The 16,989-nt window shown below is 49.0% G+C and overlaps 1 protein-coding gene across 1 annotated transcript in view; it reads left to right on the forward strand.

Annotated features, from left to right (window-relative positions):
• Positions 1-16,989, forward strand: part of RFC5 (replication factor C subunit 5) — a 75,071-nt gene that overhangs the window by 44,269 nt on the left and 13,813 nt on the right. Inside the window, exon 9 of the mRNA XM_075341852.1 lies at positions 12,084-12,161. Coding sequence (XP_075197967.1) covers positions 12,084-12,161 — 78 coding nt within the window. The remainder of the gene's footprint in view (positions 1-12,083; positions 12,162-16,989) is intronic.

Genomic DNA, 16,989 nt, shown 5'->3' on the forward strand with positions numbered 1-16,989 from the left:
CATTACAGCTGGTATCAACCCCGTATATTACCCCGTTTGCCACCGCACCAGGGCGCGGGATGAGCTGGGGCGAAGCGCCAGGATTGGCGCATCTAATGGATGCGCCACTTCTGGGGCGGCTGTGGCCTGCTATTTTTAGGCTGGGAAGAGTCCAATAACCATGGCTTTTCCCACCCTGAGAATTCCAGACCCCAGCTGTCTGCTTCACCTTGGCTGGTGATCTAATTTGGGGGGGACCCCACGTTTTTGTTTTTTTTTAAAAAAAACGCCTGGGGAGCCCTTCAAATTGATCACCAGCCAAGCTGAAGCTGTCAGCTGTGGTTTGCAGGCTACAGCTGTCTGCTTTATCCTAGCTGGCTTTAATTATTAATTTTTTGGGGGGCTAAATACAAGGCTAGGCACCCTTTAGTGCCACATGAAAGGCACTAAAGGGCGCCAGCTTAGAATATGCAGGGGGTGGGACGTTATATTTGTTTGACATCTATCCATTCATCCATTGTAGCATTTTAGGCTGTGTGCCCACGATCAGGGTTTGCAGCGTTTTGGGCGCAGTGTTTTCCCTGCGTCCATAACGCTGCGTTGTGCAGTAGAAGCACAGTGGAAGGATTTTTAGAAATCCTGTGCCCACTGTGCTTCTCTTCTCCGCAGCATACACTGACCGGTAGCGTGGCTTCCCGAGCCTCAGCATGTCAATTTATGCAGCGGAGACAAGAGTTTTCTCTGCAGGTAGGATAGAGCTCTACAGCAGCCTGAACCCAAATCTTGGGCATGGGCAGCTGCGTTCTCCCGTGGACAACTCACATCTCTGCAGGAAGGCTGACACTGTGTACTAGACGCCGTGTCGCTGGATCATGGCCACATAGCCTAAAAGTGAGAAATTGGTTGCTACAGCAACATTTTTGTGAAGTACCTGTGGATTCAAAATGCTTACTATACTCCTGAATAAAATCCAGTTTCCAAAATGGGGTCACTTGTGGGGGGTTTCTGCTGTATAGGTACCCAAGGGGCCCTGCTAATGTGACATGGTGCCCGCAATTTATTTCAACTTTTCCAGAATTCAAATGGTGCTCCTTCCATTCCAAGCCCTCCCATTTATCCAAACAGAGGTTTTTGGCCACATATGGGGTATCCCTGTGTTCATAAGACATTGGATAACAACCTGCTGGGTCCACGGTTTGTTGTTGCCTCTTGAAAAAGTAACAAATATGATGCTAAAGCAACATTTTTGTGAAAAAAATGAAAATTTTCAATATGGCAACCTAAGCTTATCAAATTCTGTGAAGTACTCTTGGATTCAAACTGCTCACTATACACCTAGATAAAAGCCTTGAGGTGTCTTGTTTCCAGAATCAGGTCACTTGTGGGGGACCTCCACTGTTTAGGCACCTTAGGGGCTTTCCAAATGTAACATAGTGTCCGCTAATGATTCCAGCCAATTGTGCAGTCAAATGGCGCTCCTTCCCTTCCGAGCCCTGCTGTGCACCCAAACAGTTGATTTTCATCACACATAAGGTATCAGCATACTCAGGAGAAATTGCACAATAAATCTTATGCTGAATTTTTTCCTTTTACACTTGTAAAAAAAAAAAGCTACCTGGTTGAAGTAACAATTTTGTGGTACAAATGTATTTTTTTATTTTCACAGCTCAACATTATAAACTTCTGTGAAGCACCTGGGGGTTCAGGGTACTCGCCAAACATCTAGATAAATTCCTTGTGGGGTCTATAATCCAAAATGTGGCCACATGTTGAGGAGCTTCACTGTATAGACACCTCAGGGGCTCTCCAAATGCAACATGGCGTCCGCTATTGATTCCAGACAATTGTGCAGTCAAATGGCACTCCTTCCCTTCCGAGCCCCGCCGTGTACCCAAACAGTTGATTTCCACCACATATAAGGTATCGCCAAACTCAGGAGAAATTGCACAATAAATTTCATGGTGATTTTTTTTCCTGTTACCCTTGTGAAAAAAAAGCTTTATTTTTTTTATTTTCATGGCTCAACGTTATAATATTCTGTGAAGCACCTTGGGGGTTCAGGGTACTCACCAAACATCTAGATAAATTCCTTGAGGGGCCTAGTTTCCAAAATGGGGTCACTTGTGCGGGGTTTCTGCTGTTTAGGTACCTTAGGGGACCTCCAAATGCGACATGGTGCCCGCAATCTTTTTCAGCCAAATTTCCTTTCCAAAATTCAAATATTGTTCCTTCCGTTCCAAGCCCTCCCATTTGTCCAAACAAAGGTTTCAGACCACATGTGAGGTATCACCGCGCTCATAAAAAAGTGGGAAACAAACCTTGAGGTCAAATTTTTGGAATTACCTCTTGAAAAAGTGAGAAAATTGATGCTAAAGCAACATTTTTGAGAAAATTATTAATATTTTCAACATGACAACATAACGTTAACAAAATCTGTGAAGTACTTGTGGGTCCAAAATGCTCACTATACCCCTAGATAGGAGCCTTGAGGGGTCTAGTTTCCAAAATGGCGTCACTTGTGAGGGGTTTCTTCTGTTTAGGTACCTTAGCGGACATGTAAATGCAACATGGTGCCCGCAATCTATTTCAGCCAAATTTGCTTTCCAAAATTCAAATATTGCTCCTTCTGTTCCGAGCCCTCCCATTTGTCCAAACAGAGGTTTCTGACCGCATGTGGGGTATCGGCGCGCTCATAAGAAAGTGGGGAACAAGTTTTGGGGTCCATTTTGTTGTGTTATTTCTTCTAAAAGTGAATAAATTTGGGTTAGAGCAACATTTTTAGGTAAAATTTAATTTCTTTGTCGCTCCATTGGGAGACCCAGACAATTGGGTGTATAGCTATGCCTCCGGAGGCCACACAAAGTATTACACTAAAAGTGTAAAGCCCCTCCCCTTCTGCCTATACACCCCCCGTGCTCACGGGCTCCTCAGTTTTTATGCTTTGTGCGAAGGAGGCAGACATCCACGCATAGCTCCACAGCTTGGTCGGCAGCAGCTGCTGACCAGGTCGGATGGAAGAAAAGAGGGCCCATAACAGGGCCCCCAGCATGCTCCCTTCTCACCCCACTTTGTCGGCGGTGTTGTTAAGGTTGAGGTACCCATTGCGGGTACACAGGCAGGAGCCACATGCTGTTTTCCTGCCCCATCCCTTAGGGCTCTGGGTGAAGTGGGATCCAGGATCGGTCTCCAGGCACATGAGACCGTGCTCCCTCCGCAGCCCCTGGGAATCTGCAGGATAGGAGCTGAGTATCGTCAGGGACAAGGCCCTGCTACTATGAGGTACTCTGTGTCCCCATGGGGACCGCGCATGGAGCGCTGGTGCCAGACACATTACAGCACTGCTGGGTGTGTTAGTGCGCCGGACATGGAGCGCTTGTGCCAGACACTTTCCAGCACGGCTGGGTGTGTTAGTGCGCCGGACATGCAGCGCTTGTGCCAGACACTTTCCAGCACGGCTGGGTGTGTTAGTGCGCCGGACATGGAGCGCTTGTGCCAGACACTTTCCAGCACTGCTGGGTGTGTTAGTGCGCCGGACATGGAGCGCTTGTGCCAGACACTTTCCAGCACGGCTGGGTGTGTTAGTGCGCCGGACATGGAGCGCTTGTGCCAGACACTTTCCAGCACTGCTGGGTGTGTTTGTGCGCCGGGGGACTACCGCGCGGCCGCGCTTATTGCCGGCCGCGCTTATAACTTTAGTCCCCGGCTTCTGCGGCCTAGTGTCGTTTATTCCCGCCCACAGGCCTGCCAGTCAGGGAAGGGGCGGGACGCTGCACGGATCGTCAGCGGAGGGCTGGAGCATACATTAGTATCCTCCTCCCCCCTCACTCAGTACAGTGGGGCACTGGATTCCCGCACTTTTCTTGGGCACGCCCACGATCTCCTCCTCCCCACAGAACGCCGGCAGCCATTCCTGTCAGCGATTCAGACGCTGGAGAGGAGAGACAACACAGGGAGACCCAGGCAGGGAATCCGGTGACCACACAACTGCTTTGAGCGGTCGGTAAGCAGCACCTATGGTGCTGGCCCCACTGAGTACCGAAGTGTATATATATATATATATATATATATATAGGCTTATAGGCTATACATTGCACTGTACGGTCGCTCTGTTGATTTTTGGCTATATACCCTCCTGGTTGTTCTCAGAGGAGACAACATGTCATCTGCAAAAAGCAAGGGTGCCAAAGCACAGGCGTACTTTGCAACTTGTACCTCATGTACAGCTGTACTACCGGCAGGTTCCACTGACCCTCATTGTGTGCAATGCTCGGCCCCTGTGGCACTTACTCAGCCGGAGCCTCTGCGACTGGTGGCCCAGGTGGATCCACCTGCTACCACTGTCCAGGTGACAGGGATTGAGTTTGCAGCCTTTGCTGACAAACTGTCTGAGACTATGGATAAATGGTCTGCTAAAATACTGGAAGCATTGCAGTCCAGACCGGTGATTCAGGCCCCGGGCTCTATCCAATCCTTGACCCCTGGTCCCCCTCAATTGGAACAGCAAAGTGCCCCTGGGGTATCCCATAGGTCCCAGGGTGAGGTCTCTGACACGGACCGCAGTCCCAGGCCGACCAAGCGGGGTCGCTGGGAAATTCCCTCCACCTCGTCACACTGTTCAGGGTCCCAGCAGGGGGACTCTCTGGAGGATGAAGCGGAGGTATCAGATCAGGATTCTGATCCTGAAGCCGCTCTCAACCTAGATACGCCTGAAGGTGACGCAGTAGTGAATGACCTTATAGCGACCATCAATCAGGTGTTGGATATTTCTCCCCCAGCTCCTACAATTGAGGAGTCTGCTTCTCAGGAGAAATTCCGTTTCAGGTTTCCAAAGCGTACATTAAATATGTTTCTGGATCACTCTGACTTCAGAGAGGCAATCCAGAAAAACCGAGACTGTCCAGACAAGCGTTTTTCCAAGCGTCTTAAGGACACACGTTATCCCTTCCCCCCCGAGGTTGTCAAGGGCTGGACTCAGTGTCCTAAGGTGGATCCTCCAATCTCCAGACTGGCGGCTAGATCCATAGTTGCAGTGGAAGATGGGGCTTCACTCAAAGATGCCACTGACAGACAGATGGAACTATGGTTGAAATCCATCTATGAAGCTATCGGCGCGTCTTTTGCTCCAGCATTCGCTGCCGTATGGGCACTCCAAGCTATCTCAGCTTGTCAGGCGCAGATTAATGCAGTAACACGTACATCTGCCCCGCAAGTGGTGTCCTTAACCAATCAGGCGTCGGCGTTTGCGTCCTACGCCATTAATGCTATCCTGGACTCTGCGAGCCGTACGGCGGTGGCATCCGCCAACTCGGTGGTACTCCGCAGGGCCATGTGGCTACGTGAATGGAAGGCAGACTCTGCTTCCAAAAAGTTCTTAACCGGTTTGCCATTGGCTGGCGACCGCTTATTTGGTGAGCGATTGGATGAAATCATTAAACAATCCAAGGGAAAGGATTCATCCTTACCCCAGTCCAAACCAAACAGACCTCAACCACGGAAGGTACAATCGAGGTTTCGGTCCTTTCGGACCGCGGGCAGATCTCAATTTTCCTCGTCCAAAAGGCCTCAGAAAGATCAGAGGAACTCCGATGCATGGCGGTCTAAGTCACGTCCTAAGAAGACCGCCGGAGGAACCGCTCCCAAAGCGGCCTCCGCATGACTTTCGGCCTCCTCAAACCGCATCCTCGGTCGGTGGCAGGCTCTCCCGCTTTTGCGACGCCTGGCTGCCACAAGTAAAAGACCGATGGGTGAGAGACATTCTATCTCACGGTTACAGGATAGAGTTCAACTCTCGTCCTCCGACTCGTTTCTTCAGAACATCTCCACCCCCCGACAGAGCCGAGGCTCTTATGCAGGCGGTGGGCACCCTGAAGGAGGAAGGGGTGGTGATCCCGGTTCCTCTTCAGCAACGGGGTCACGGTTTTTACTCCAACTTGTTCGTGGTGCCAAAAAAGGACGGATCCTTCCTTCCCGTTCTGGACCTAAAGCTGCTCAACAAGCATGTGAAAACCAGGCGGTTCCGGATGGAATCGCTCCGCTCCGTCATCGCCTCAATGTCCCAAGGAGATTTCCTGGCATCAATAGACATCAAAGATGCTTATCTCCACGTACCGATTGCACCAGAGCATCAGCGCTTCCTGCGCTTCGCCATAGGGGACGAACACCTTCAGTTTGTGGCACTACCTTTTGGCCTGGCAACAGCCCCACGGGTCTTCACCAAGGTCATGGCAACAGTGGTGGCAATCCTACACTCTCAGGGACACTCGGTGATCCCTTACTTAGACGATCTACTTGTCAAGGCACCCTCTCAAGGGGCATGCCAACACAGCCTGAACATTGCTCTGGAAACTCTCCAGAGTTTCGGGTGGATCATCAATTTTCCAAAGTCAAATCTGACACCGGCCCAATCACTGACATATTTGGCATGGAGTTTCATACTCGCTCAGCGATAGTGAAGCTTCCGCTGAACAAACAGCGTTCACTACAGACAGGGGTGCAATCTCTCCTTCATGGTCAGTCACACCCCCTGAGGCGCCTCATGCACTTCCTAGGGAAGATGGTGGCAGCAATGGAGGCAGTTCCTTTTGCGCAGTTTCATCTGCGCCCACTTCAATGGGACATTCTCCGCAAATGGGACAGGAAGTCGACGTCCCTCGACAGGAACGTCTCCCTTTCTCGGGCAGCCAAAGCTTCCCTTCAGTGGTGGCTTCTTCCCACTTCTCTGTCGGAGGGGAAATCCTTCCTGCCCCCATCCTGGGCTGTGGTCACGACGGACGCGAGCCTGTCAGGGTGGGGAGCGGTCTTTCTCCACCACAGGGCTCAGGGGACTTGGACTCAGACAGAGTCCTCCCTTCAGATCAATGTTCTGGAGATAAGGGCAGTGTATCTTGCCCTAAAAGCGTTCCAGCCGTGGCTGGAAGGCAAACAGATCCGAATTCAGTCGGACAACTCCACAGCGGTGGCATACATCAACCACCAAGGCGGGACACACAGTCGGCAAGCCTTCCAGGAAGTTCGGCGGATTCTGCTGTGGGTGGAAGCCACAGCCTCGACCATATCCGCAGTTCACATCCCGGGCGTAGAAAACTGGGAAGCAGACTTTCTCAGTCGCCAGGGCATGGATGCAGGGGAATGGTCCCTTCACCCGGACGTGTTTCAGGAGATCTGATGCCGCTGGGGCATGCCGGATGTCGACCTAATGGCGTCCCGGCACAACAACAAGGTCCCGACGTTCATGGCACGGTCTCAAGATCACAGAGCTCTGGCGGCAGACGCCTTAGTTCAGGATTGGTCGCAGTTTCAACTCCCTTATGTGTTTCCTCCTCTGGCACTGTTGCCCAGAGTGTTACGCAAGATCAGGGCCGACTGCCGCCGCGCCATCCTCGTCGCTCCAGACTGGCCGAGGAGGTCGTGGTACCCGGATCTGTGGCATCTCACGGTCGGCCAACCGTGGGTACTACCAGACCGACCAGACTTGCTGTCTCAAGGGCCGTTTTTCCATCTGAATTCTGCGGCCCTGAACCTGACTGTGTGGCCATTGAGTCCTGGATCCTAGCGTCTTCAGGATTATCTCAAGAGGTCATTGCCACCATGAGACAGGCCAGGAAACCAACGTCCGCCAAGATCTACCACAGGACGTGGAAAATATTCCTGTCGTGGTGCTCTGCTCAGGGTGTTTCTCCCTGGCCGTTTACCTTGCCCACTTTTCTGTCCTTCCTTCAATCCGGATTAGAAAAGGGTTTGTCACTAGGCTCCCTTAAGGGACAAGTCTCTGCGCTCTCTGTCTTTTTTCAGAAGCGCCTAGCCAGACTTCCACAGGTTCGCACGTTCCTGCAGGGGGTTTGTCACATCATACCTCCTTACAAGCGTCCGTTAGAACCCTGGGATCTGAACAGGGTGCTGATGGTTCTTCAGAAACCACCGTTCGAGCCAATGAGGGATATCTCTCTCTCACGCCTTTCGCAGAAAGTGGTTTTCCTAGTAGCAGTCACTTCGCTTCGGAGAGTGTCTGAGCTAGCAGCGCTGTCATGCAAAGCCCCCTTCCTGGTGTTTCACCAGGACAAGGTGGTGCTGCGTCCGGTTCCGGAATTTCTCCCTAAGGTGGTATCCCCCTTTCATCTCAATCAGGATATCTCCTTACCCTCTTTTTGTCCTCATCCAGTTCACCAATGTGAAAAGGATTTGCACTTGTTAGATCTGGTGAGAGCACTCAGATTCTACATTTCTCGTACGGCGCCCCTGCGCCGCTCGGATGCACTCTTTGTCCTTGTCGCTGGCCAGCGTAAAGGGACACAAGCTTCCAAGTCAACCCTGGCTCGGTGGATCAAGGAACCAATTCTCGAGGCTTATCGTTCCTCCGGGCTTCCGGTTCCCTCAGGGCTGAAGGCCCATTCTACCAGGGCCGTGGGAGCGTCCTGGGCTTTGCGGCACCAGGCTACGGCTCAGCAGGTGTGTCAGGCGGCTACCTGGTCGAGCCTGCACACTTTCACGAAACACTATCAGGTGCATACCTATGCTTCGGCAGATGCCAGCCTAGGTAGGCGAGTCCTTCAGGCGGCGGTTGCCCACCTGTAGGACGGAGCCGGTTACGGCTCTATTATGAGGTATTATTTACCCACCCAGGGACTGCTTTTGGACGTCCCAATTGTCTGGGTCTCCCAATGGAGCGACAAAGAAGAAGGGAATTTTGTTTACTTACCGTAAATTTCTTTTCTTGGAAGAAGGGAGAACCAGAGCAAAAAAGCTGAATCAAAAATTACAAAGTTTTTTTTATTTTTATATTCAAAGTGCACAGTGCAATACATGAAACATTGATGTTCAATAAAAAGAGGGGGTGGGGAGCATGGGTGCAAAACAGATCAACATTAGCCGGGTGTGGACTAACAGGCAAGAAAATGTTCAAATATAGGAAAACCCCTGATTGCCTGCAATGAAAAAAAAAAAAAAAAAAAAAATCAATATGCTGAATGAGGGCATATGAGTGTGGTTAACCTGGAGGAGTGAGAACACAGAGAACTCGAACTGTTGGTGGTCAGATGTGATTTGGCAAAGGAGATGGTTAACAATCAGGAGACAACCCAATATAGGGGAAATCAGGTCATACATGAATAGCACAAGATCCCAAGTGGGAAGAAAAGTGCTCCTGACTGAACAATCACAGGACTAAGCCAAAGGATTGCCACAATAGAAAATAAGGTGTAATCACACAGTTGGACAAACCCCCTAAGTTTGTTGATACAAGGGGGGAATCAGGTGGAAACCCCAAGACTCTAGGGCAGGTCTTAATGTTAAATAAGAGTCATTAATAGGGAGTATAGCTTGCAAACAGGAAAAAGGAAAAATTCCAGGATGCAAAGTAGGTACAATAATAGTAAATTACATAGAGTAAATGTAAATCACTATAGAGCAGAAAGGTACTCCCGACTGGATGGCCAAAAATAGGCCAATAACTGCCTAGAGTTAGTCAATGGTGAAAAAAATATATAAATGATGTCAATAGGACACAGGAACCCCCCAGGGAGGTTGATAACCCCGAGGCAGGGTAGTACCAGGGAAAATCTGCCAGACAAAAAACTTGGGGTGGAACATGAAAAAACGGCAGGTTAACTCACGGCAGGGAGGGGGGTAAAGATAAGGGCAAGTGCCCGGTATAGTGAACATATGTTACCTGAGACCGGTGGCAGGGGGCCCGACGCACGTTTCGCGGCTTTCAGCGCATCGCTGGCCGCTTCATCATGGGGGAAGGTGAAGAGTGGTGCACACATCCGGTGGAGTGACCCATAAATAGCACCGCGGAAATGGGAAACACAAATGGAATCCACAGTTCCGGAGTCAGACGGCGCATGCGCGGGCCCGCCAAAAGAAGCTCCCCGCCACGTGACCCCAGCCGTCAAGGAGTCAGGCGCATGCGCGGAGGCCAAGACGAGAACTGATGTTCCCGCAGAGACCACCGCGCACGCGCGGACTCCATGGAGACGCCAGAGCGCGGCCAGGGAACAACAGGCGGGCGCACGCACGCGCACAAAACTCCGGACACGGTGGATAAATGAATGGGGAGACAAGGTGACACAAAATAGACGCTTGGCAAGGACCACAGAAATTAAGGATATACATAATAGCGGAACAACATGCGGAACACATAACACAGGTAAAAAGACATAACACTACATGTCATAAAGTGAAACGTAATCCAGCACAGCCTAAAGAATGGTAAAGTTGCAGGCAGCCGCCAGGTGGAATTTTGAAACCAGGTCGCATCTCCAACCAAATCATGGTATATATATCAAATGAAACCATCCGCTAATTAATGTTGTCACAAGGGATATGTTGCATCATATTAAAAAGAAATCTCACTCCTCCAGGTTAACCACACTCATATGCCCTCATTCAGCATATTGATTTTTTTTTTTTTCATTGCAGGCAATCAGGGGTTTTCCTATATTTGAACATTTTCTTGCCTGTTAGTCCACACCCGGCTAATGTTGATCTGTTTTGCACCCATGCTCCCCACCCCCTCTTTTTATTGAACATCAATGTTTCATGTATTGCACTGTGCACTTTGAATATAAAAATAAAAAAAACTTTGTAATTTTTGATTCAGCTTTTTTGCTCTGGTTCTCCCTTCTTCCATGTATTTTGAGCTGCTGAAAACCTGAGTTGGCCTGTCCACCAGGTTTATTTAATTGTATTTTCCCTATGGAATGTATATTTCTCAAATTTCTTTTCTTCTAGCTCCAATTGGGAGACCCAGCACCCGCCCCTGTTTTTTGTGTACACATGTTGTTCATGTTGAATGGTTTCAGTTCTCCGATATTCCTTCGGATTGAAGTTACTTTAAACCAATTATAATTTTTTCCTCCTTCTTGCTTTTGCACCAAAACTGAGGAGCCCGTGAGCACGGGGGGTGTATAGGCAGAAGGGGAGGGGCTTTACACTTTTAGTGTAATACTTTGTGTGGCCTCCGGAGGCATAGCTATACACCCAATTGTCTGGGTCTCCCAATTGGAGCTAGAAGAAAAGGAATTTACGGTAAGTAAACAAAATTCCCTTCTTTTGCTTTTTTTCATTCCACATTGCTTTTGTTCATGTGAAGCACCTGAAGGGTTAATAAACTTCTTGAATGTGATTTTGAGTACTTTGGGGGGTGCAGTTTTTAGAATGGTGTCACTTTTGGGTGTTTTCTGTCACCTAGGCCTATTGAAGTCACTTCAAATGTGATGTGGTCCCTAAAAAAAAAATGGTTTTGTAAATTTTGATGTAAAAATGAGAAATCGCTGATAAACTTTGAACTCTTCTAACTTCCTAACAAAAAAAAAATTTGTTTCCAAAATTGTGCTGATGTAAAGTAGACATGTGGGAAATGTTATTTATTAACTATTTTGTGTCACGGAAATCTCTGGTTTATAAATATTTAAAAGTTGAAAATTGCTAAATTTTCAAAATTTTTGCCAAAATTCAATTTTTTTTTTATAAATAAACGCAAAAAATATTGTCCTAAATTTGGTACGAACATGAAGTCCAATATGTCACGAAAAAACAATCTCAGAATCACCGGGATCCGTTGAAGCGTTCCAGAGTTATAAGCTCATGAAGTGACACTGGTCAGAATTGCAAAATTTGGTCTGGTCATTAAGGTGAAAATTAGCTCCGGACCGTCACTAAGGGGTTAAGTTATGACTATTGCAAGAAGAGGAGTAAACAAAAAGGAAAGGGATTAAAGAGGACAATATGTTTAGCCAATCTTCCACTGATGTTATCTATCCAAGGTAAATCCACTTCGACTGATCAAAGCCTTTATTCCACAAAAGTGCTTGCACGCTACTTCGCATCAGCTCCGCTCAGATGGTGCGTGCCCATGCTTACGTTTTTTGTTTGTCTTTTTTAGCAGAAATGCTACTCAATCCAATATATGTGTGTGTGTGTGTATGTATATGTATATGTATATGTATATGTATATATATATATATATATATATATATATATATATATATATATATATATATATATAATTATATATAATATATATATATTTATTAAATGTGTATATATATATGTGTGTGTATTTAATTTATAATAAAATGTGAGACTCCTTAAAGTATCTTGTGCAGTTATCATGGAACTGAAAACCCTCAAAGGCCTGGCGCTTCACGACATTCTCACTGAAGTTCATGTCTATGTACACAGAGGTAAAAAGCTAAATGATTTAGTTCTATTTCAAAATTGTTTTATGTTATGTTCATGACCAAAGTCTGTAACAATGGGGAGATAAGGTATGCACACCAGTGACTATGGAAGGGGAATACATGGAATAGCAGAAACTGCTGTGTGAATACTGACATGAAAAATTCAATAGCTATTTGTAAGAATGAAATGTGAAAAATGGAACCTGCATTACTGCCATGAATATATGAATAAAGAGAAATTTAGCTACTGAATTGATCAATGCAGAAGAGCCCCAACACTACGCCAAAGTATTTCTCTACGTTGGGGTCCCTAGCTTGTGTGCGTCCTCTCTTACATAGTCACTGGTGTGCATACCTTATCTCCCCATAGTGATGTTTTTTAGGTTTTTTGCACCCAGTTCAGACATAGAATGGAGTTCCAAACGTTATTCCTTAATATAAACAAAGTCTGTAACAGACTGAAATAGAATATACATATATTTGCCCCAATAGTGATAATCAATAGTATCCTAGTCTTTTGTGCAGACAGCTGTTATGCAGACATACATGCATCCTTTTGAGCAACACCTTTTTGGTATAGACCATAAAACATAGATTGGTGTTTTTTCTTATTGAAATGTGCACATTGTAGATTTAAGACTGAAGGCAATAAATCCACAAAGGAAGTCATGTAAACAAGATTCCTCACGTATCCCCCTCCACTAATGAAAGCTTTAGGCTATGTTCACACTAGAAAAATGATTTTTCTTAAGAAATTTCTTGAGTGAAGGATTAACGCACCTGCGTTAAAAAACGCACCAATAACGTTTTTCATGCGTTTTCGGTGCGTTTTTCATGCGTTTTCGGTGCGTTTTTCATGCGTTTTCGGTGCGTTTTTCATGCGTTTTCGGTGCGTTTTCTTTCATGTTGGTCCCTGCATTTTTTAATGCCTTAAGGGTATGTGCGCACGTTGCGTACTAGCCCAGCACCGTAGCTGAAAAGCTCCGTTCTGAGGCGCATGGTGCCGGCGAGAACGTGCGCTCTGCCTGCAGCTCCTGCCATAGACAGAGCGGGAGCTGCCGGCAAAGCGCATGGAAGAAGTGACATGTCACTTCTTTTTACGCAGCGCTTCGGCAGTAGCCGAAGCGCTGCGTTGTAATATGCCACGTGCGCACGGCCCCTGCACAATCTCCATAGATTGTGCAGGGGACGCAGGACGCATGCAGTTACGCTGCGCTACAAAGCGCAGCGTAACTGCATGAATTTACGCAACGTGCGCACATAGCCTTACAGCAATAAAGCACATTGAAAATAAAAAAAAAAATAGATAATACAGAGATAGATATATGATAGATAGATAGATAGAGGGATAGATAGATAGATAGTGTGAGGTAGCACGGTCGGCTGCGCAGCAGAAGACACGGGATCCAGGCATTAAGTTTCACAGCACACGGTTTAATGTCCAAACAAAAGTCCACACCAATATACATGTGCCTCTCCAGCAGAGAACTCAGGGAGTTGTGTTCACTCCCTCACACCCGGCACACCTGCCCTTGTTCCTGTTTCCATTTAACCCTTCCTTCAGCCTGTAGGGAAACAGCATTAACCCTAGAGTGGATTTACTTTCTATCATGGAGTGAGCACAACCGGGGCGAGACATACCGGCCGTCATAGATAACCCCGGTCACGGTCTCACATACCCCCCCCCCCCTCAGTTCAAGCGTGCGGGGTTGAACTCCCGCCATCAAACACGGGCCGCGGGACAAGGCATCGGCGTTGCCCTGCAACCCACCGGCCCTATGTTCAACCGTAAACCGGAAGTTCTGCAGAGAAAGGAACCACCAGGTAACCCGGGCATTCCGTTCCTTGGCGGACCTCATCCAGACCAGTGGAGAGTGATCCGTCACCAAGCGAAACTGCCGTCCCAGCAGGTAATAGCGTAGGGACTCCAAGGCCCACTTGATCGCCAGGCACTCCTTCTCCACTACACTATAATTCCGCTCGGGAGGGGTGAGCTTCCTACTTAAGAAGGTGACGGGGTGTTCCTCCCCCTGAACTACCTGAGACAACACTGCCCCCAGGCCGACCTCTGAGGCGTCAGTCTGTACTATGAACTCCTTCCGGAAATCAGGGTTTACAAGAACGGGCTGTCCGCACAGGACCCCCTTCAGGGCCCGGAAGGAGTCCTCAGCCTGCGGAGTCCAGCGCACCATGACGGACTTCTTGCCTTTGAGAAGGTCCGTCAAGGGGGCTGATAGTCCCGCAAAATCCTTTACAAACCTCCTGTAGTACCCCACGATACCCAGGAAGGCCCTAACCTGCTTCGTGGTCAGGGGTCTAGGCCACTTCTGGATCGCCTCAACCTTGTTAATTTGGGGCTTAATCACTCCTTGGCCTATCACGTAGCCCAAGTAGCGGGCTTCCGTGAGTCCCAACGCACATTTCTTGGGATTGGCTGTCAATCCGGCTGTTCGAAGCGCGTCCACCACCGCTTGTACCTGTTCCAAGTGGGTCTGCCAATCGGAGCTGTAAATAATGATGTCATCAAGGTACGCTGATGCATACGCCTGGTGGGGTTCCAGCACTAAGTCCATCAACCTCTGGAACGTGGCCGGAGCGCCATGTAACCCAAAAGGCAAGACAACATAGTGGAAGAGACCCTCCGGCGTAACAAAAGCGGTTTTCTCCTTGGCGGACTCCGTCAGTGGCACCTGCCAGTACCCCTTGGTCAGGTCGAGCGTGGTAAAATACCGCGCCTGTCCCAGCCTATCAATCAGCTCATCCACCCTGGGCATGGGGTAGAGATCGAACTTGGATATTTCGTTCAATCTCCTAAAGTCATTGCAGAACCTTAAGGAGCCATCGGGTTTTGGTATTAGGACAATCGGACTAGCCCATTCACTCCGGGATTTTTCGATGACCCCCAGGCGTAACATTGTCTTTACTTCCTCCGATATGGCTTGTCGTCGAGCCTCCGGTACCCGGTATGACTTCAGGCGTACCTTCAGGTGGGGCTCGGTGACAATATCATGTCGTATCAGACTGGTCCTACCGGGCAGCTCGGAGAAGACATCGGGGTTCTGCTGAACCAACCGTCTGGCCTCTCGCCTCTGAGTCTTGGTGAGGGCTTCTCCAATCCTTACTTCCGGTTCGTCCTCTCCGGAGGTCGCTGGAGCCGGAGGTGAACGACCCGAAGAGGAGGGAGATGGGGAAAAAACAGCCATCAGGCTTTCCCGTTCCTGCCAAGGTTTTAATAGGTTGACATGGTATATTTGTTCAGGTTTCCGCCTACCGGGCTGCAATACTTTATAGTTAACCACCCCGACTCTTTCCTTTATCTCGTAGGGGCCTTGCCACTGAGCCAGGAATTTACTCTCCGCCGTGGGGATTAATACCAACACCCGATCCCCGGGTTTAAAGGTCCGCACGGTGGCTTGTCTATTGTAGCGGCCGCTTTGCGCAGCCTGAGCCTCCTGTAAATGCTCCTTTACAATTGGCATGACCGCGCTTATGCGGTTCTGCATACCCAAAATGTGTTCAATCACACTTTTATGGGGGGGTGGGCTCTTGCTCCCATGTTTCCTTTGCCAGGTCCAACAATCCCCGGGGATGTCGCCCGTATAACAATTCAAAAGGCGAAAACCCCGTGGATGCCTGTGGCACCTCACGGATGGCAAACATCAAATAGGGAAGCATCATATCCCAGTCTTTCCCGTCTTTTGAAATTACCCTTTTTAGCATGGTTTTTAGGGTTTTATTGAAACGCTCGACTAAACCGTCCGTTTGAGGATGATACACAGACGTACGCAACTGCTTGATCTGGAGTAGCCGGCATAGCTCTTTGGTCACTTTAGACATGAATGGGGTCCCCTGATCCGTAAGGATCTCCTTGGGCAACCCCACCCGGCAGAACACAGCAAACAACTCCCGAGCTATAAGCTTTGCTGCAGTATGTCTGAGAGGTATCGCCTCGGGATACCGGGTGGCATAGTCAACGATCACTAGGATGTGTTGGTGCCCTCGAGCGGACTTTACGAGGGGCCCCACCAGATCCATCCCTATCCGTTCAAAAGGGACTTCTATAATGGGTAACGGTACCAACGGACTGCGAAAATGGGTCAGGGGTGCGGTAAGCTGACACTCCGGGCAGGTTTCGCAGAACCGTTTTACCTCCCCAAAGACTCCGGGCCAATAGAACCTTTGCAATATTCGCTCCTGCGTTTTCTTGACCCCTAGGTGGCCACTCATCAGGTGTTTATGAGCCAAGTCGAGGACCCGCCGATGATGCGGCTGGGGCACCACCAACTGCTCTACCCCCACGCCCCGTATTTCATCTACCCGGTAGAGTAAATCCTGCTTAAGAGCGAAATGGGGGTACCTTACCTGGGCACCGGGCAGCTGTGCCACCCCGTCAATTACTGTCACCCGACTCCGGGCATGTATTAATGTAGGGTCCTGGAGTTGGGCAGTCCCAAACGTATCCGGGGACGCCTCCAACTCCGGGATGGGTTCGACCGTCTCAGCCTCTCCTGCCAATACCTCTAGGGGCGACCTATCGGGTTCACATTCTGTCCCTATAATGGGGACGCCTACGGCAGGTGTCTCGGATTCAGGATTGTAGGGCTCAGGTCCCGGACTGACCAATATCTGAGGAGACTTAGGGGGTCCCTTCCATAAAGTCCAAAAATAGGGCAGATCCCTTCCTAGGATCACGTCATAAGGAAGAGTGTTAAGAAGTCCCACCTCATGTTGCACCTGACCGCAAGGTGCTGTGATGGTGACAATCCCCGTGGGATAGTCTCGGCGGTCCCCATGTATGCAAACCACCCCCACGGTACGTCCTGTGGCCTTT

Source organism: Anomaloglossus baeobatrachus, chromosome 1, assembly GCF_048569485.1.
Source record: "Anomaloglossus baeobatrachus isolate aAnoBae1 chromosome 1, aAnoBae1.hap1, whole genome shotgun sequence".
Lineage (NCBI taxonomy): Eukaryota > Metazoa > Chordata > Amphibia > Anura > Aromobatidae > Anomaloglossus > Anomaloglossus baeobatrachus.